Consider the following 20,518-nt stretch of genomic DNA (forward strand, 5'->3'; position numbering starts at 1 on the left):
GCAACATCAGCAAACAGAGTGAATCACAGGAAAGGTAAAGGTATACAAAAATTATAAAAACAATAATACAGATATAAAAGATACAGAGTGAATGAGTGAACATAGTCCGTCAATAAATAAATGTAGTATGTACAATAAATAAATGTAATATGTACATATGTGCAGTCTTTATAGTGGTATATAGGATGTATAGTGTAAAGTGTAAAGCTTGTACTGCTAGAAGGTAATTAAGTGCACAACACAACTGTCATTTAAAGTTACTTTCTAATATAAGAGAAAAGTGTTGTAAAGTTTATTAAACCTGTTGCATTTCTCTTTTAGTTTACCTCAATTTAGTTCTGACAATGTTCAACACTCTTGTGTTAATTCATGTCCTCTGGTGGCCACAGTGCGTAACTATATCTCTTTTAAATGTTTTATTTTGAAAGTATCAATCGGAAGTACTACTACGTTGTGTTGCGTGTGTCTTTACTAGTAGAGCTGTTCCTCATCAGAAGCAGCAGCACCGGACGCTGTCATCTGGCTGCTGTCGACCTCGAATGAAACATCTCTGGTGGAGCTGGTGAGATAAAATCTGAAGTTTCACTAATGTTAGTTTTTTTGTGATTACATTTAGCTGTATACTAGCTGTACTAAACTGCAGAAGCTGCTTGTAAAAGCTGAATTTCTAAACATAAGACAGTTTTTGGTGGACACATTTCATGCCGAATTGAACACCGTTATCTACACGTGGCTACGATTCAAAGCATGTGGCCACTGAGCCACTTATAGGACACGTGTTGTCTGGTGCATGTTAAACTGATAGATTTCTGAATGGGGTTTGGTTGTCGACCGTTTCTACCGTTTCCTCCATCGTCTTCAGCTGCTGTAGCACTGTGGGCCTAACTCCACGTGGTGAGCTAACCAGCTTGTATTAGCATGGGAGCTAACAGTGTGATGCAGTGTCATGACTTAAATAGACAGTAATCACAGGATAGATAGATAGATAGATAGTAACTTTATTGATCCCTAGGGAAATTCAAGTTTCCAGCATCACAGTTCCATAGTGCAAAACATGTCAGTGAAAAGATAGCAGTGCAAAGTACAAAAAAATATACCAGATATAAAAATACAAGTAGATGAAGAAAACTGTTAAAACTGAATGTAGTGCAGGATAACAGCTGTGATACAGGACTATTAAAAAAGTGAATATAGTGCAGAAGAAACTGTTAAAAATGAGTATAGTGCAGGGTAACTCCAGTAGTCTATGAAAGTGCACTGTGTGCATTATTATCTGATAATAGATCAGTAACAGCACAACATGAATGATATAAATGTCGCTTAATGATCAAATGGTATGTTATTAAATCAGTATAATGATCTAGTTGTCCCTCTCCCCTGATGACGTGCACTGGGCTCTGAGTCTGTATGAAGATAAACGTGCATCTCTGGCCCTGACAAGCCAGAGTATCTGAGGAGAAAATAAACTAATGATGGTCCAAAGTGAGAATTATAACAACACACACTAACTGTTGCTTTTTCTTTTTTTTTATCAGGTGTTAAAGGAAGTGAAGCCGCTCATCCACTGGACTTGAAAAGGTTTGTTTCATAACGCTGCATCTCTTGGCCTTTTAAAAGCAGACACTGTGTGAATGGTGATCTCTTGTGATGTTTAGCACTGGGCTCAGAAACTAGTGATGACAGAAGTGCAGCTCTGCCCTTGACAAGGCAGACTCTGAGGAGATTGCTAAAAACATTTATTTGTTTAACCTTTTAAGATTGTGATTATTTGGCTGCTTATGTTATGTCATTTATGTTAGTCAAAGCTTATGGTCAGAAGAACATAGTAACACAAGCTTTTGTCCTTTTCAGGTCCCTTTCATCAAGTGGAACCACTTCTAGACTAGACTTGGGTATGTATTTGGTGAAAAAAAATGTAAATGCATTTTTCATAATAGACAAAAGTGTAGTTATGACCTGGAGAGCAATGAACACTCATGATTTAACACTCCTGACTCTCATGACCTCCAAGAGTCAAATTAAACACAATGGCATACTAGCACTTGTGTTGAGGACTAAACTATATAATTAGCGCCCTATCTAGGGTTCCATGACTATAGAAACAGGGATGTTGTGCTCAAAGCAGACTTAAAGAGCCCTTGTTTAGGGTCGTTATGGGATTTTTGGTGTGTTGAAACAAAGCATTGATGTATTTTGACACAATTCGTCCTTATTGAAAGTCAATTCTGTGTCAAGTAGTCTGCTTCGAGCACATCACTGAAAATGTTAAGATGACTACACTATCATTGTATACTAAATGTAAAATGAATAGCTTTGATAAGGGATGTTAAGGAGCATATTGTTGTTAATCTGGTATATACTCGTTCATATCAGCTACTACAACCCAGTGCTTTTATGTACATTCATTCCTGTAAGTTGTTTTAAATTCAAACGTAAGTGTGGATCTAGCCGTCCCTCTCCCCTGATGACGTGCACTGGGCTCTGAGTCTGCATGAAGATAAACGTGCATCTTTGGCCCTGACAAGCCAGAGTATCTGAGGAGAAAATTAATTCATGTTGGTGAAAGCTTATGGTCAGGAGAATATAGTAACACAAGCTTTTGTCCTTTTTCAAGTCCCTTTCATCAAGTGGAACCACTCCTGGACTGGACTTGGGTCCATAAAGGTATGTAAAATCCATGTATTCTCATATTTATAAATGCTCTCATGGCAACCAACAGCAGACACATTTTTACCAAATCTTTTAGTGAACCCTTTTTATAAATACATTTTACATAATAGACATAGGTGTAGTTATGAACCGTGAACACTGGAGAGCAATGAACACTCATGATTTAACACTCCTGACTCTCATGACCTCAAATAGTCAAATCAAACATAACGGCATATTAGCACTTATGTTGAGGACAAAACTATATAATTGGCGCCCTATGCAGGATTCCATGACTGTTATTGTATACTAAATGTAAAGTTCAATACATTGATAAGGGATGTTTAGTAGCGTATTGTTGTGAATCTAGAATACACTCGTACATATCAGCTACTGCAACCAGTGCTTTTGTTATGTACATTCATTCCTGCAAGTTTTAAATTCAAACTTAAGTGTGGATCTAGTTGTCCCTCTCCCCTGATGACGTGCACTGGGCTCTGAGTCTGTATGAAGATAAACGTGCATCTCTGGCCCTGACAAGCCAGAGTATCTGAGGAGAAAATAAACTAATGATGGTCCAAAGTGAGAATTATAACAACACACACTAACTGTTGCTTTTGTGTTTTTTCAGGTGTTAAAGGAAGTGAAGCCGCTCATCCACTGGACTTGAAAAGGTTTGTTTCATAACGCTGCATCTCTTGGCCTTTTAAAAGCAGACACTGTGAATGGTGATCTCTTGTGATGTTTAGCACTGGGCTCAGAAATTTGTGGTGACAGAAGTGCAGCCTGCCCTTGACAAGGCAGACTCTGAGGAGATTGCTAAAAACATTTTTTTTAACCTTGTAAGATTTAAGATTATTAACTGCGTTTTTTCTGCTTTTTCAGGTACTGATCCTCCTGCAGACATCTGCTTTATAACCATATTATGTCTTTTTTGTTTTTTAAATGTTAACTTATTGTCCTGTATTTGCTCTGATTAATCAAATAAAACAGCATTTAAATTAATTTTGTGTCTTTTTTGCTTTTCTACAAATACAATATCAAAGTAAGGCACCGTACATTATTGAAATGACCTTTCCATTGTTGGGTTTGTCACTGTGACATGATTCAACTGTGGCATTTATAAATGTGTTGCTTTGATTATCCTGTAGACAGACCCTAAGCAGTGAGAACCTGATACTGAAATGTATTGATAAAATGTAAATCAAATGACAAAACCCAAACTCGTGAGCACGATATGTTTCAAGTTGAACTTGAGTCACTTTCATTTTTTACAATTTTCCAGTTTTGCTGTTCAGTTTTGAGTAACACTGTAGATTATAGCCTCTAAATTAGTATAATTGTGTGTACAGGGTACTGATGAAATACTAAATGGGTACCTATAACAAAACATTAAAGTATAAGGTAAGAAGACAAGTGGTTGGTAAATAAGGAGCAAATGTGAGAGGGACTTTAAAATATTTTTTCCACAAAAATGACCTGCTTGCTGTACATTATCCCGCTTATTACACCGCTGCTAACTTAAGAAATCAATAATTTGACCCAAAAACGGTCCGCCAGAGTCCGACATCAGAACTACTCCCATAGCAACGGTCTGTTATAAAGAAATAACAGACCGTAGAACGCCATGAATCGAGTATTCAACAAAGCTGTGTAATAATGGATCTTTAATCAACTCTATAATACAATTGACCTCACTCCGTGTTATTTAAAACGGTACTAGTATACCATATCCAAATTTGCATGACAACTTGAGAACTCTTTGCTGTGCTGATGACAGATTTGGGACCCGAGTGAATTGAGTCAGGGAGTTGGAAGAGCTTTAGAAACCATTGTCTCGCTCCACAGGTTAATATCGGTGTGTGTTCAGATGGAAATGAAACATGTTTCATTCAAGAAATCACAAAACATAAATTAGAATTTTGTTTCTGTATCTTTATTATAATTCTAACAATTTATTATCTCTTAAAACATTTGAAATTCATATATGTTTATATGAATGTGTGTATATGCATATCACATATACATATATATTCTGTAAGTTACCTTTCATCAGTTCATATTCTCATTTTTTAAAAGATCTCTTAAAGGAAAAGAAATGCTTTCTGTAGAGTCGGACCGATTCCCTCAGATCTTACGTGTTCTCCTGACAGTAACGACGAGCCACCGCTCTCGATTATATAACTTTTAAATGCAAAGAAAGGGTTAAAAATGATTATTTCTCACCAGTCGCTTAACATGAACAGCATTGTATCAGTAAGAGATGTTTTCAAAATGTCTTATCCAAAGTTCTTAATTGGCCCTTTTTACACTAGCAAACGTTTTAGAGACCTGATAGAAACAAGTAGAATCTGGCTGTGAAATGAGTTCGGACAGGAAGTCACACTCTGCTTGTTCATCCTTTCAGAAACACGGCCCTTTTGGCTGAAAATTACTTCAACACCTTTAAAGGGAAATGTGAAAAGCCACAGTTGTTAATGGTAATAGGGCCATTGCATAATATGCTGGTAATAAACAATGAGCTGTGAACATGTCAGCGGCTGCGGAAGATGCTTTGTACAAACAAGAAGATGCAAATGATGAGTGAAAACAGACTGGAGCTCTTAATACTGTCAGGGCATTAACAGTGGAAGAGGGGCAGATGTAGAGAACAGGTCGAACTGTATAGAAAGCAGAACAGTTAAATAAATACATGGTACCTTTTCATGTTAAACATTATTTGGAAGACAGAGATTCTTTAGAACTTTTGATACTTTTTTTTTTCTTTTTTTTTTAACATCTTAAACCATAATTAGATGACCATTGTTTTCATCGTCCTTATTGCTATTTCCCTTGCATTCAAATATAATCTCTCCTTGACAACCAGCACAAAGCAATTACAGAGACAAATCCACCTCGATGACCTTTGCTCATTCACATGCCTGTGTGTGTAAGTGCACATGATCTATGAAAACTCATTTCTCTTTTTGCAAAAAACAGACTGAGGATAGCAGGGCCCGGAGGAGGAGAGTTAAACTCCCCGTCTGTGCCCCCCCGATGTAAAAACGCACGTTTGATATGTGTTCGAGGACTCAAAAGCAGCAGGAGAGGTGAAGTGTTGTTCAAGGTAGAGAGGTCATGAGAGAGCCCTTAATATTTGATCTCAGCAACAGTGAGAAAAGCAGGACTAAGGTTAGAATGGGATGTAAATGTGCAGTGGAAGGAGTTCAGTGCAGACATGGAAAAAAGAATGACATTTGTGTATATGATCAATCAAAAGGGGTACGGCTGTTATCCAGAATTGAACAAATCAATTTAAAGAACTGTTTAAATAAAGTAATACATCATTTTCACTTATGTCAACGGTGGGCATCCCCAGAGTAACAACTGCTACACTTATATTACCTGCATATTATTAAGTGACAACTAACTTTTTAAAAGAGTGAGGAAATCATATTTTGAGGCCATAAACATCAACATGTAATTTTGATTAAAGCTTCACAGTCTGACAAAAGAAAAATCAGAAAGGTTAAAGGAAAAGGAAGTGTTTCTGAAATGTGCTTCACATTAAGTTGCAATGCTTCTCGTCACATAGAAGCAATGTTAAGGGTACCGTGCACAAAATAATATGCATCTTTCATTTCAAAAATACCTATATATACACATATCTATATTTATATATATATACTGTATAATCAACACAATAATCTTTATCACACAGTCAGAACTGCACAAGAGCGCCACATCAGCCACCGAAGGCAGTAAGCAGGAACTCTCAGCAGCCGTAATAACAGTAAGGACGATGAAAGTAATGATAAATAGTAACAATAAATCTCTTCATATCAATTCCAGTATTCCCATTTTAAAGTTTAAAAATTGTAAGAACAATCATAGTATTAAAACTCGATATAAGCGTTTCTCTCAGATCCCCTCGGCCGGGTTGGCGGCTCGTTTCCTCCTGGATTTTTGTCGAGAGAGAGGGGCCACTCCTGGAAGGAGCAGGGGGGATTGGGTGGGAAAGAGCAAGAAAATGGCAGTTTTTCCTCTTCCCCTCCCCTCTCCTTTCCAGTCTCCCTCGGACGGAAGGTCTGAATGGTTGTACAACAGTTGCCTCGACGCTGAGGAAGTCTTTCTCTGTAAATCAAATCCTCGGGGGGGGATTTCTCCTCACATTGTCACGTATCCTGTCTAACAGTTGAAAGCACAGTCTGTCTCCTTTTGTATATCTTGGATCCAAACATATAGTGTGTCTATATATAAGGTGTCCCATAAACTCTAACACAATCACTTGCAAGTGCTTGTGTGTATGTGTGTCTACATGTTGGTGTATGCATGCAGGCATGTATAGTAGTAACTCGGGTGCCTGTGTGTGTGTGTGTGTGTGTGTATCGGTGTGATTCTTTTTTATTATTTTGTTGGTCTGGGCACTTATTTTTGCTACAAATTTGTGATACAGTGACCAGTCTGTATATATGTCATTATAAGACTTAAGATGATAAAGAGCTATAGAGAAACACATAAGATCCTGATCACAGGACCTGCAGTGAGGACAGAGCCCTGCCAGTGGTGAGGTAAAAACGAGACGTAACCAATCAAAGTCGAACACACAGCCGGCCGCCTCGGTTGAAACCGAGAACGCGAGTTATCCGACTGTGCCCTCGTCACCTCTAAAAGACGTGGAAGCTGTCATGATATACTGCCCTGCGTCGTCCTACGTTCACCATGCAGACGGACAAGGCCTCACACCTGCAGACATTCACCCCCATTCACCCTCAAATATTAATTCTCAATGATATTCAGACACATTTTAAAACCAACATCCACTCACACGGGGGGAGGGGTTGTCGTTGATTGCACTCTAAATATTCTAGGTGGGTTCCACTCTTAAACCTGAACAGATTTAACCCGCCGGCTGAGGGGTAAGAGGGCTATTCAACAAGATGGTTGCACGATGAATGGCACCTTCTAGCTCGCCAACAACACAACCTGCTCAATTTAGTTTAAATCGAACTGGCTTTTGATTGTTCCTCTCAAGTATTTGGTTCGGTTTCATCGCTGTTCTTCACTCGTAATATCTGCTGCAGCCATAGTGTCTTTGTATGCGTCTTAGATGGCGGTGTGTTTGTGTTAATTGTTGTTGATTGGTGTGACCGTGCATGCATGTGGGAGTGTACTTGTGTAAATCAGCCTGCCACAACTGGTGAGCGCCAGCCGGTGTCTTTATGGATCGTCAGCCCTTTTTCCATCCCTGCGTTTCCATCTCCCTTTGGGACTAGACTCCCTCTTTCTGTCGCTCTCTGTGTGAAATCTGTTCCCCCCTCATTTGTTGTGTGAATCCACCATGGATAGCAGCAGTTGTGTTTTCCTCCCTCATTGACTCCAACCCCTCCTTTCTCTCTCTCTCTCTCTCTCTCTTCCTCTGCTTTTGCAACCTCAGCTCCGACTCCCATCGTCCCTCCTCCTCTCAGTCTGTCCATCCCGAGGTGAGAGAACAGAAATGGGAAATGGGCTGCTGGACAGCCTGAGGACAGAAGAACAGAAATAGGACACAAGTGGTGTTTTTTGTGAAATAATGATGATGATGAATGGTGTTTGTTGTTTTGTAGCACAGTAGTGAGTTGTTCTCTTGTGTGACTCATACATTTTAAAATGGAGACAAGTATTTGTTCATTAGGAGAGTATGGTGACTCTTGTGCTGTGGACTCGCTACATGACTGATTAGATTGGGAAAACATTGGTCATCACACACTTGATGACTGACAACAGCTGGGTTCATTTCTTCAGCTGCATTGCAATATTATTCGTGCCTGTATAATTGATCTTGATGTTTTCTCCCTGTCTATGGAGGCATGCTTTGTCACCTATGGGGCAGTATCAGACGGTGTTGTCCATCTCTGCTCTGATTGGCCCAGATTGATATTAGATTGACCCTCAATCATGCAGATCTCATCCACCTGAGTGATGGATGTATTTGTGTTTATATATTGCTTGTTCTGCTTTGTGATGGTGATTTGACAATGCCTGACGAAGATCTCTGATCTATCGAAACGTTGCTCTTTTTAATTAAAGCTGAGCTAGTACTAGTACAGTGGGCGGATCTTTAGTCTGATTTTTACCATCAGCTGCATTGCAGACATAGGTCAACACAGAGGTGGAGTATTTTCAATCCAGACTTTAAGGTGTAAGGGCAGCATTTTAAAACCAACAAATCATAACCATAGTAACAGTATCATTACCTTGACTGCTTGAGAGCTGGTAATGCAGCTTTGTCATTTGTGGGGGACATGTATCTCTCATATGCATTTTATTTACGCATTTTATTTATTTTGTTTTTTACCATGTAATCTACAGTGCTCAAACATATTGTGTAAAGGACATCCTGACATAACAACACAAGTTCTGTCTTTTCAAAATGGATATGTCACAAAAAATGTCATTAAAAAAGTCATAGTACAGTGTTAGGACGTGGTCGTATTTTGTTGCCAATGTGTCTTTCCATGAGTGTGTAAGGTTTCTGTGTTTATGCAAGCAGCTGTGTGCCAGGACGAGGAGACCATGGTGCCCACTACATGAAGAGCCAAGATGGTGTCGGCTCGGCAGCAGTGGAAAGGCGCATCTCCCTCAACTCCTAACCGCCAACAACAGCTCCTGCACACGGATAGACTGTAGCTTTCGCCCTACTGGTGGTTCTGCTGGAGATAGTAAAGGTGGGCTGGCTATTTTTGTTAATTTGTTTTCTCCTGTTTACCTGAGTTAGGGAGGTTAGCCATAAAAAACACTTTTTACCACAGAATGTCATACAAAATATCATAAAAAAGGTCATAGTATAGTATGTCGAAAAAAAATCATAGTATATTAGGTCGAAAAAAGTCAGAGTATAGTATGTCAAAAGAAGGTCGGAAAAAAAGTCATAGTAAAATGTGTCGGAAAAAAGTCATAGTGCAGTATGTCAGTATGTTTCGAGATACTATACTGACTTTTCTTTTAATTTTTTCAACAAACTATACTATGACTTTTTTTGATATTCTAAACTCTGACTTTTTCTGATACTATGTCTATTTTTCGACATACTAAACTATGTTTATTATTTACTCTTTTTTCTACATACTATACTATGACTTTTTTTTCGACATGTTATGACTCATATGAATCATAATATAGTATGTGGAAAAAAGTTATTAAAAAGTCAATGTATAGTATGTCAAAAAATAGTCACCGTTTATTATGTTGAAAAAATTCTCATAGTATAGTATGTTGAAAAAAAATTAAAAAAGTCACAGGATATGTAAAAAGAAAAGTCATAGTATAGTATGTCGACATTTATTTTAAAAGTTATGGCAATAATATGTTGAAAAAAAGTCATAGTATACTGTGTCGAAAAATAAAATAGTTATCGTATAGTATGTTGAAAAAAAGTCATAGTATACTATGTCGAAAAAATATAAAATTCATAGTATAGTATGTCAGAAAAAAGTAAAAGTATAGTATGTTGAAAAAAACAAGTAAAAAACAAGTCATAGAATGTCATGATATTTTGTTGACAATTTGTCTTGTGCATGATTTGTGCCTTAGGACAAGGAGACCATTGGATTACCAGTTGTCGGCTCCTATTGATGATTACACACTACATGAGGAGCCAAGATGGTTTTGGCTTGGCGGCAATGGAAAGACGCATCTCCCTCGACTCCCAACCGGCCACAAAAACACTTGCGCACGCATCGACTATAGCTTTAGCCATACTGATGTTTTTTCTTCTGCTGAAGTTAAAAGGGTTGGGCTGCCTATTTTGGATAACCTTGTTTTCTCAGGTTTATCTGAGTTCGGAAGTTTAGTAGTTGTATATTGTTTTGTTTTATTTCTTCAGGTTAGATTGGTTACTTGTTAAGTTTGTTTTGTTGGCCTTGGCTCACCCTGACATCTGAACAGGCTAATAAACTAAATCATTTCATATTCTGTGACTACTGTGAACTTGTGGGAAAAGGGACTGGTTCATGTGTCTCGGTCACCCCTTCAAGGGGCATAACAATTGTATGTAAAAAAAAAATCATAATACTCCACGTCCAAAAAATATTTTAAAAAGTCATAGTATAGTATATCCAAAAAAAAGTCAGTATAGTATGTTGAAAATTCTTTAAAAAAAATCATAGTATAGTTTGTCAAAAAAAAGTCATAGTGTAGTATGTCAAATTCTTTGAAAAAAATATATAGTTTATATATAGTCGACATATTCGTAATATGTCGAAAAAAAAAAAAGTCATAGTTTAGTATGTTAATATATTATGTCTAAAAATGTAATAAAAAAAGTTGTAGAATAGCATGTCGAAAATAGTTGTGAAAAAGTCATAGTATGGTATGTTAACAAAAGCCATAAAAAAGTTACAGTATAGTATGTCGAAAAAAGCTATAGTATATGTTGAATAAAGTCGTAAAAATAACATATTCGTCGATAAACGTCTTAAAACAGTCATAGTATAATATGTCGTAAAAAGTAAAAAAAAAAAAAAAAGCCATAGTATAGTTTGTCAAAAAACGCCATAAAAAGTCATAGTATGTCGAAAAAAGTGATAACACATAGTATAGTTTTGTAAAAGAAAGTGATAAAAATAAGTCATAGTATATTATGTCTAAAAAAGTCATAAAAAAGTCGTAGTATAGAATGTCAAAAAAGGTCATACAAAAAGTCAGTATTGTATGTCGAAAAAAGCCATATAGTATGTCAAAAAAGTCATAGTATAGTATGTAAAACAAAAAAAGTCATATTAAAGTCACAGTATAGCATGTCGAAAATAGTCATAAAAAAGTCCTAGTATAGTATGCCAAAAAAAGTCATAAAGTCACATTATAATATGTCGAAAAAATTGAAATTCATAGTATGTCAAAAAAAGTCATAAAAATGTCACAGTATAACATGTTGAAAAAAGTCATAAAAAAGTCATATTATAGTATGTAAAAAAAAGTAATAGTATAGCACGTCGAAAAAAGTCAGTGTCGTATGTCGAAAAAAGTCATAGTGTAGTATTTCAAAAAAAGTCATTAAAAAGTCATAGTATAATACGTCGAAAAAAGTTAGTGTAGTATGTCGAAAATATTCATAATATATGTCGAAAAAAGTCATGAAAAAAATCATAGTATATTATATCGAAAAAAGTCATAAAAATGTCACAGTATATCATAGTACATTATAAAAATATCATAAAAAGTAATAGTATTAATAGTAAAAATGCCATATAAAAAGTCATAGTATTTTATGTTGTAAAAATTCCATATAAAAAGTCAGAGTATAGTATGCCATAAAAATGTCATAAAAGGTCACAGTATGTCTTAAAAAATTTCATATCAGTTTGCCATACAAAATATCATATATATAATCATATATATGTATAAATATCATATAAAGGTTCATAGTATAATATGCCATAAAAAAATTTCAAATGTTTTGGTTACATTAGTGCATTTCAGATTTGAGATTAACTGTTGTGTTGAGTTGCATGGTTGAAAAGAGAACTGTGTAAAGTTTTTGAAAAAGTTAACCCAGAAGAAAATGAATGTAACCAATTTTAAATATTCCAAATAATTGAGATGGTAAATGATGATGGTGAATGCAACCTTACCTGTCCATGACGGTCCTCAGGGCCCGTTCTATGTTCATACGGTGGCCTACACGCGTCACACCCAGATCCAGATAATCATCCTTGGTTAGGGAGGGCAGGTGGGTGCCATCAATCTCGTTGTCCAGGAAACGCTCTCTGTGCTCACCCAGGTTCAGGTATCCTAGCCAGTCTGCAACGTCATACTTGGTCCAGTAGGGCAGCGGCTTGGAGGCAAAAGGCTTTGTAGGGGAAGGGGGCGGTAGATGGGGGTAACTTAGGCATGTAGGTGGAGGGTGAGGGTGCATGGGCGGAGAAGAGGTCCCGGACAAGAAGTGAGTTGGAGAGAGGGATCGAGAGACAACTAAGGCGGAGTTTGGAGGAGGAGGGGCACCAGAGGGGGCAAACAAGGGAGGAGAGGGCGAGAAGTAAGGATCTCCGAGAGGGTTCCCAGGTGATGGTGGGGTGACTGAACCTCGGAGGTCGTACATGGCACTGTATAGAGGTGTAGTGGGGAGGAGCGGAAGGGATGATGGCCGAGGTGGACCCCCCAGCTTGGGCCTCTCTGACGGGGATATGAGGGGGCTGGGTGCTCGCCTACGCTGGAACATGTGTGATTCTGCTTTACGGGACTCGCGACTGGGGATGAACTGGAATTCTAGGGCTTTGGTCCGGTAGACAGGTCTGTGTTTGGGGGAAGTGGGGTAAGGGGAATAAGTTGTCGGAGACAGCGGGGAATGGGAACGTGGAGGCTGAGAGGCAGCTGGAGGTTGAGGAGATGGGGATCGTCCCCAGTTGGGGTACTGGGAGGTTGGGGTGGGGGACGGGGATAACGATGGCTGCGATAATGAAATCGGAGACGGTGACTGGGATCGAGCTGAGGGGGGGCTCAGAGCTGAGGCTGAGTCTTCTGAAAATCTGAGAATGGAGAGGGAGAGAAATTGTTACAATGAGAAATACATGAGAGAAAACAGAAAACAATGAGATGAAAACATGCACACACATTAAAGGAAATGTTGGTAAAAATGTTGTCCAGCAATTTTTAGAACCTGTGGATTAAACTGATTTTATACGGTCAACATCTTGATTGTGTACAATCAGTTAACATTATAAATGTTTCAAGTTAAACAAGGTTTCCTGTCATTCCTTACTGTCTCACAACAGGCTATAAATTCAAGCAGGTGTCAAAGTTTTATGTTCTTCCTGACAGAAAAAAGGGAGTGTGGAAGTGGCTCTATTACCTGTTTCTGCTTCTGAGAGAAAAACATGGAAAAAGCCAGAGAAATAAAAGGAGAGGTTTACGCAGTATAGACACAACACTTACACAAGACATAAGCAGACAGTACACAGTGTTTCACAGATGGCTTGAACATCAATTGTGGGAGGTAAAGAACTCACAGGTGGCACACTGATACGTTCACACAGGTGAAACATGGATAGAATGACGATGCCGTGCATCACCGACAACAAAAAATGTAGTTCATGCTGTGACACTGAAAAACATAAAGCCACTGATGTGTACCTGTGTCTGCTCAGTGTTCTCTGGCTGCTCCAGCTGTCCTTGGTTCTTTGCTGCAGTTTACTGTTCAGCTCATTTATGATGCTGGGCTTCATACTGGATGCAGGAGGGTAAATCCTCTTCCCCTCTAAAAGTGCTGCGGACTGGTCACTGGCCATCTGCCCCTCGCCCCAGAGAGGCTTCATCTCAGGAGTGCGAGGGCGATCAAAGTACGGTGAAATGGGACGTCCCAAATTCTGCATGTCCCTCACCCCATACCCATCGCGGCCACTTTCATCCGCTCCCTCCTCGACCTCGTCCTCTTCCTGCTCGTCCCTTCGTCTGTGGGAGTGGAAAGATGCGGGAGCGGTGCTGGTCTGTCTGTGTAGATCACTGGTGCGACCTCCCTCTCTGAACCGGTTGGTTTTTGGGTAGGTGGAAGCTGCTGCTGTGGCATTCTGCATCTCAAAAGTTTGTCCGTCCAGGTAGCTCATGTAAGACTCCAGAAAATCTCCTCCCCTTTCTGATTCCCCTGTCCCGCCTCCCCCTCCCATCCGTCCTCTCTCCCCTCGGTCCAGCCGATCTCCCCGAACACCAGCCAGGATGCTGTCCAAGTGGTGGTCACTGCTGCTGCGGCTGTCCAGCTCTTCAATCCCAGAGTCCACCACCGTCTCCTGAGACTCTCCTTTCTTGGTAGCAGGGGGAGTACGACGGTGATCCCCTGTCCTGCGACTGCCTGTGATGGCGGTGGATGTTGTATGTGTGGTGTGTGTGCGCTCATGGTAGAGCTGAGTGGAGGTGCTTGTTGTGGTGGCAGCAGCGGTGGTTGTAGCGGCACAGCTAGCGGTCGTGGCATGTGAGGCAGTGCCCCTAAGGGCAGAGGTGGCAGCAGTGGAGGAGGGCACTGGGGGACCACGGTAGGCCAGTGGAGGGGCGACTGTGTGTGGGGGAGGCGTGGGGGAAGAACGTCCAGGAGTGTGAGAGCTGTTGTAAAGGTGGTGGGGATGGGACATAGAGAAGGGTCTGTGATAGGATCCGGGAGGAGGCGGTGGTGAGACTGACGGGGGAGGCGGAGGTCCCGTTATCTGCAGGGTAGCGGGTGAGTGAGGAGGTGGGGGGTTGGGCGACGTCTGGGAGGGGGAGGGAGCAGACTGAGTCAGGTTAGCCACCTCACTGTCGTAAGATGTGAGGCTGGAGGCAGTGGAGTCCCCTGCCTGAGGAGAGGGCAGGGGTGTATGAGTAGGAAACCCACTTGCAAATGGTTCTTTTTGGGGAGGTGGAGGGGGTGGTGGTGGTGGAGGAGGAGGTGGCGGGGGTGGGACCTGCTGTTGGCGGGTCAGGTTGTTGGGGCGCATCCCATGTTGTGAGTATCCTGATAATCCCCCAACTCCCCTGTCAAAGCTGTTAGCAAACTGTAATGGAGGTGGGAGAGGGTCTGCGAAGACAAACTCATCGTCCACATCAACTGAGGGGGCAGGGGGAGGAAGAACCATCAAACCAGACCCAGTGCTCCCAGTAGCGGTTGCTGTCTGCTGAGTACTGGTAGCTGGAGGAGAGGGAGGGGTTAGGGACAAGATATAAGCATCAGCTTGACTTTCCATCCTGAGAAAAGCAGGCCTCCGAGGCTGCTGAGACTGGGATGCCTGCTGAGCAGAGCTATCAGCAGCTGCCGCATTGGCAGCAGCCTGCTCTGCCCTCCTCATGTAACCCTCTCTCTCTTTGTCCCTCTCTCTTTCTCTCGACAGCTCCCTCTCCCGTTCCCTAGACCTCTCCCGCTCCCGCTCTCTCGACCTCTCCCGCTCTCTCTCTTTGAAGGTTGGCTGATATGGCTGAGACTGGTAGTGGTGCGTGTGGACCGTTTTGTCCTCAGAGAAGCGAACTCTTAGCCCCTCACGAGCCCCTCCTCCTTCCCGTTCCCTCTCTCCCCCACTGCCTTCCTCACTCCACACACTCCCAACTCCTCTGAGGATTCTGGGAGAAGGTGGGCGGCCAACAGTCGCCGTGGTAGCAGCCAGAGAAGACGAGGTGACCAGGTAAGAGGAGCTAGAGGACTGGGCGGTGGACGACACTGGCTGAGAGGTGACAGTAGACGAAGGAAACACCACACTCGACATCTGGCGGGTGAAATGATGATCTGCTCCCCTCCTTAACCTGCTGTCATCCCTCAGAGCACGCTCTCTGGCAGCCAGGGCGAGGCCTAGTGGCGATGTGGGGTCAAGAGCCTTTCCTGTTAGAGGGTGAATGAAGGTTGTACTGGAGGGTGCTGGCTGCCTGCCTGCTGCTGTGTACAAGTCAGTAGGCACAGACTTAGGCTGATAGTCCAGGGCAGGTGAAGAGTACTCAGGTAGGCCAAAGGCTGGAGGCATACTGCGGGTGTGATGAATAAAGGTGTCCCCAGAGAACATGCCCTCGTCAATAGACTTGGACGGGCGCAGCCGTGTTGATGAACTTTCAGCCTGTGTGCTAAGCTGTTGCTGTGACACTTGAGTCCTTGCTATTCCATCACTCACTCCCCCAAGACTCACATCCTCCTCAGCAGACATGAACATGGAGTTACCCTTTCTGCGGGCTTCATGAAACCGTTCCCTGTCTCGGCGAGCTGCGCCAACAATTGCAGCCCCAAACTGGCTGGTAAAGTCCAGATTTTCCTGGGCTCGCATAGAAGGCAAGGACGGAGGCGGCGGTGCTGGGATGGAAGGAGGGGCAGGTGGCTGTGGAGCAGGAGTGGAGGGAGGAGGACCGTGGGGTGTTTTGGCTTCATCTGTCTCCCCTGATGCAGGAACGTCGGCCTCCACACTGCTGCCCTGGCTGCTGCGTCCACTGCTGCTGGTTGAGGGGGCCTTGACAATAATGGTGGGGATGGGGATGGAGCTTTTCTCCATTAAGGCTTTGCCTCCCAGTGTACCCTGGGCCAGGCGCAGGTCCTCTACCTTAGATTGCTTCACCAGGGGTCCCTTACCTCTCCGGGCCCCTCCTTTAGGACCACCTGCTCCAGCCCCAGCTGTACTGCGGTCTGCTCGCTGGGGTTGACTCTGCGTAGTCTGTTGTTGCTGGGGCATTACAGTGGCAATGCTGGATGGGGGGACAGCAGTGCTGTAGCCTCTCCTAAGACCTGCTGCCTTGGCCCCTCCACCAGCTCCAACAGGCTCCCCAGTGTAGGCAACCTTCCGCGAAACAGTCCTGCTTTGAGCAGTATGGGCAGCTGCAGGTGCATATGAGGTTGTGTGGTCCACCGCTCCACCACTGGGGCCAGTGCTGGGACCACCTGCCCTTTCCCTGCCCCCATGGGTGAAGTGCACTGACTGGGAGTAGGGCTGGTAGTGCGCAGAGGTGGCTGTGGACTGGGACACGGAGACAGGCTGCTGGGATGACTTTCCTCTCCAACCTAGTGGCGGAGCAGAGGAGAATGGAGGTTCTGGTGGAGCTGTGGTGGGAGGAGGAGGGATCTCGTCTGGGCCAGGCACCGACAGACTGCGAGCAAACTTCACGGATGGAGGATGCAGGAACTGCCTCTCCTCCTCAGGCACCCCTGCAGTGCAGCATTCACAAATGGAGAAAAAACAAATTGGGATGAAATAGGGATTTGCAGGTGGCACAGATGGTGTAGAGTGAGAGTATAAGAGGAAAAGTTTTGGGGTGAATACAAGTAGAGAGGAAATGGAGCCAGAAAAAGGGAAAGCTGAGGGTAATTTATGAGAGTGTCTGTCTAAATCTGACTGCCCGTCTACCTGCCAGCGAGTCTGTCCTCAATTCTTATGTCTGTTAGTAGGTAAGTCAGTTAGTGCTATATATTCCATAAACAAGTAGCAACTGGGCAGCATCACACAGCAGCATTTGTTTTGTTGGTCACCAGAGAGCACATTACTTTTTCAGGAGGAGAGTTAGTAAAGCTTTAGTAAGCAACAAACCAGAAAATAATCCATCAGACTAAAACTGAGATTAGTGGCACTACTGCATATAACCAATAGAAGTAGGGTGAGTATAAGACAAACAAACATCTTATTTTTACAGGACAGGTATAGTAAGTTAAACAGATGAGTAGATAACATACGATCCGCTACAGATACAAAGTGCATACATTTTTGGCAACAGACGAGACATTATTGGCCACAGACAAACAGGTCAGCACAGGGTAGACCTCTACTGGTCCAGAGGACAGACAGATAGGCGAAAGGAGGGGCAGACAGAAAAAACAGACAGCCTCACCGATGGATTTCTGCCGGCGCATACCGTGCGGTGGGCCGTGACCACCTGAGGTGTATTGTCCACGGTCATAGCCGAGGCCCAACCCCGACGACATCATCCCCAACCCGGACTGATCCCCGTAGTTTGGCTGAAATGCCAAAAAGGAGCATGTGAAAGAAAGTGGAGAGTGACATGAGACTCAATCGTACAGTACATGTGTGGGCCGAAGAATTAAAATAATAAGCTAAAACAGACGTAGAGCTGCTGAGTTTGGTGTAAATTCTCAATGGTTTTGGTCATTGTTAATGTCAAAAATATCTGAGTCAAGAGTCTGAGTATATGAGTCAAGAATAAAAGACTGAAGATATTTTGTTGTTTACAACGTGCACGTTTATTTACTGTTTATTTCTTTATTAACTTGTTCACACTTAGCCACATTTTTATGCCTTTAAATGAAACATAAGATGTTGATGCAGTCATTATCATATAACAAATCTTTGGACTACACATTCTGCTCCACACAAATGTGCATAATGGCTCTGGTGTTGTCCTTACTTTGGTTCATGTGTTGTTCATAACAGGCCAGGTGATCGTACCTGCCTCAAGAGTATGTATATGCAAATCTATGGCTCCCAGTAAATGGGGATCTTCAACTTTTCAAACATGTTAATGTAGGAATGAGGGGACACTTTAAATAAAAGTCTTGCCCAGTGCAGCTTTCAAATGTTACCATTGAAACTAATGGTTGCGTCAGGTTTTGCTTTGATATTCTTTAAATCTATATTCTTGTGGTCTCTTGCTACAACTCAATTTAATGTCTGACATGCATCTCAACCTGATGAGAGACCCAGTCAACACGAGCACACACATCTCAGCACACATATACTGTATGTTTCACGATACACACCTCATTGCCATAGAAACTTCTTCCTCTGTCTCTTTTTGGCCCCTGTCCCCGTGTCCCTGGCGCCTCATTGGTGCTGATTGTCTGCTGAGCTGCTGCAAGAATTTCATCTAGTTTATCTGAGAGAAAAAAGACAGAAAGAGAGAGAAGAGAGAGAGAGAGAGAGAGAGAGAGAGAGAGAGAGAGAGAGAGAGAGAGAGAGAGAGAGAGAGAAAAAGAAAGGGACATACGCCAATGAAACAGAAAAATGGACAGCAACAAAATGAAGGAAAAGTGTGGAAAGGGACACACTTGATGAAGGTGGAGGACATAGAGAGAAAGAAATTCAGGAAATGGCCACTGACAAACATACGCTCCCTTACTCAAAGCCATCTGATAGACCGTCCTCTTCTTCTCTGTAACTTGTGAGGATTCGAATTCTAAAAGAAAAGAAACTCAGAATAAGTCCAATAAGTGACCAAGTGGTGAGTGCCAAGTCATTTTGGACAGACATAAATACAATGCCTTAAGCGAGAGTGTACCAGAGCATACCTGATTTTTTTTTCCAAGGGGTAGCAGCTGGAAGGAGGACAAAAGGAGACTTAAGTTTTGGCAGGAGTGAAAGTGCGATAGCGTTGTTACAGTGAATACTAATCATATTCCCCAGAGCATGACAAACTGAGTCACCTCGCCAGGCTTTTCGATTTTCGAACGTACATCACACCCACATTTTGAGACAGCTGAAGCATGCACACTTATGTTACAGTAAATATGCTGCACACACATACAGTATGCTGCTGTTACTCTCTCTGACACACTTGAAAATATACACACACACAAATGTGCAATTAGTCTGAAACTGACTCCCACCTCTCTCCACTGTTAAATGGTTAAGATCCCGCCAGCAGTGAAGTGGGGACAAAGGAAACAAAGAAAAGACAGAGTTAGTGGTTAAACCAGTAAACAGTAAAGGGACAAGTCTACAGGGGAGTAAAGAGGAGGAATTAAAGGTGACCCTTTAGTGTTTGCATCCGCTGGTGTGAGTGAGCTTGTGTGTGTGAACTGAATAGGAATAGGGTTATCAACCATACTTATACTCAAGCCGTTATATTTCATAATGTGTAGTTTATTGAGCTTAATTAAACAGAAATAAAATGTTGATGTCCGATGGTTAAATCAAGCATAAAAGGGTTTTGAATTTGTCTTCATTTCATCTCTCACTTACAACTGCACTGCACAAATCCTTTAAAAAAATAAGCCATAATTTTGTCGAAACACATGTCCAAACATATTTAAACAACACTTGCGTGAAATTAGTGTCGGGAAAACAACAATTTGTGGACTTAAGTGCACCGCAGGATCATTTCCATTTTAATGTCCTTGTTATCTTGCAGCATGACTTCTAGGTGAACTGGGACACTGCACCAATCACAGAGGTGAGATAGTTTAATAGGCGTCACAGCTAAATGAATTCTAATGCATTAGAATAAGCATATGGTAGGGGCTGTCATGGCTTCATCACACACTGTGCTCCTCTCACCTTGATCCAGAAGGAGGCAAAAGCAAAGATGATTTAAGTTATTTTAAGGAGTGTGGCTGCAAATTAAACACCAACATCTCACTTGGGATATTTATTGATAAATGCACTTTATATTGGGTCAAACTGACTCTTTCATTTACAAGTATAGCTCGCGATTTTTTAAGCCGATACTGATATTGATATTTGGGACTTTAAAA

At 41.9% G+C, this 20,518-nt stretch overlaps 1 protein-coding gene, 1 long non-coding RNA gene and 5 other non-coding genes across 17 annotated transcripts in view; 6 read left to right on the forward strand and 1 right to left on the reverse strand.

The window, feature by feature from the left end:
• Nucleotides 1-3,654, forward strand: part of LOC141780629 (uncharacterized) — a 5,515-nt gene extending 1,861 nt beyond the window's left edge. The window contains exons 2-7 of one of the 2 annotated variants that reach the window (XR_012596706.1): nucleotides 476-562; nucleotides 1,536-1,578; nucleotides 1,852-1,892; nucleotides 2,615-2,664; nucleotides 3,281-3,323; nucleotides 3,535-3,654. This is a non-coding gene — a long non-coding RNA (uncharacterized LOC141780629). The remainder of the gene's footprint in view (nucleotides 1-475; nucleotides 563-1,535; nucleotides 1,579-1,851; nucleotides 1,893-2,614; nucleotides 2,665-3,280; nucleotides 3,324-3,534) is intronic. The other variant, XR_012596705.1, reaches the window with a different exon arrangement.
• Nucleotides 1,370-1,461, forward strand: LOC141781667 (small nucleolar RNA SNORD88). The gene has a single exon (XR_012596928.1). It is a non-coding gene; the product is annotated as a small nucleolar RNA SNORD88 (small nucleolar RNA).
• Nucleotides 1,637-1,725, forward strand: LOC141781669 (small nucleolar RNA SNORD88). Its single transcript, XR_012596930.1, has one exon. It is a non-coding gene; the product is annotated as a small nucleolar RNA SNORD88 (small nucleolar RNA).
• On the forward strand, nucleotides 2,454-2,545 carry LOC141781666 (small nucleolar RNA SNORD88). The gene has a single exon (XR_012596927.1). It is a non-coding gene; the product is annotated as a small nucleolar RNA SNORD88 (small nucleolar RNA).
• On the forward strand, nucleotides 3,119-3,210 carry LOC141781668 (small nucleolar RNA SNORD88). Its single transcript, XR_012596929.1, has one exon. It is a non-coding gene; the product is annotated as a small nucleolar RNA SNORD88 (small nucleolar RNA).
• Nucleotides 3,380-3,467, forward strand: LOC141781670 (small nucleolar RNA SNORD88). Its single transcript, XR_012596931.1, has one exon. It is a non-coding gene; the product is annotated as a small nucleolar RNA SNORD88 (small nucleolar RNA).
• Nucleotides 3,655-5,298: 1,644 nt separating the features above from the next.
• Nucleotides 5,299-20,518, reverse strand: part of shank1 (SH3 and multiple ankyrin repeat domains 1) — an 89,581-nt gene continuing 74,361 nt past the window's right edge. For 6 of the 10 annotated variants that reach the window (XM_074655934.1, XM_074655933.1, XM_074655929.1 and 3 more), the window contains 7 exons: nucleotides 19,334-19,360; nucleotides 19,165-19,221; nucleotides 18,806-18,921; nucleotides 17,920-18,046; nucleotides 13,738-17,242; nucleotides 12,240-13,133; nucleotides 5,299-8,149 (listed from right to left, as the gene is read on the reverse strand). In XM_074655934.1, coding sequence (XP_074512035.1) covers nucleotides 8,062-8,149; nucleotides 12,240-13,133; nucleotides 13,738-17,242; nucleotides 17,920-18,046; nucleotides 18,806-18,921; nucleotides 19,165-19,221; nucleotides 19,334-19,360 — 4,814 coding nt within the window. In that variant the 3' untranslated portion in view covers nucleotides 5,299-8,061. Of the gene's footprint in view, nucleotides 8,150-12,239; nucleotides 13,134-13,717; nucleotides 17,243-17,919; nucleotides 18,047-18,805; nucleotides 18,922-19,164; nucleotides 19,222-19,333; nucleotides 19,361-20,518 lie in introns of those variants that run through there. The other 4 variants (XM_074655932.1, XM_074655931.1, XM_074655930.1 and 1 more) reach the window with 4 other exon arrangements.

Source organism: Sebastes fasciatus, chromosome 13, assembly GCF_043250625.1.
Source record: "Sebastes fasciatus isolate fSebFas1 chromosome 13, fSebFas1.pri, whole genome shotgun sequence".
NCBI classification, from domain to species: domain Eukaryota; kingdom Metazoa; phylum Chordata; class Actinopteri; order Perciformes; family Sebastidae; genus Sebastes; species Sebastes fasciatus.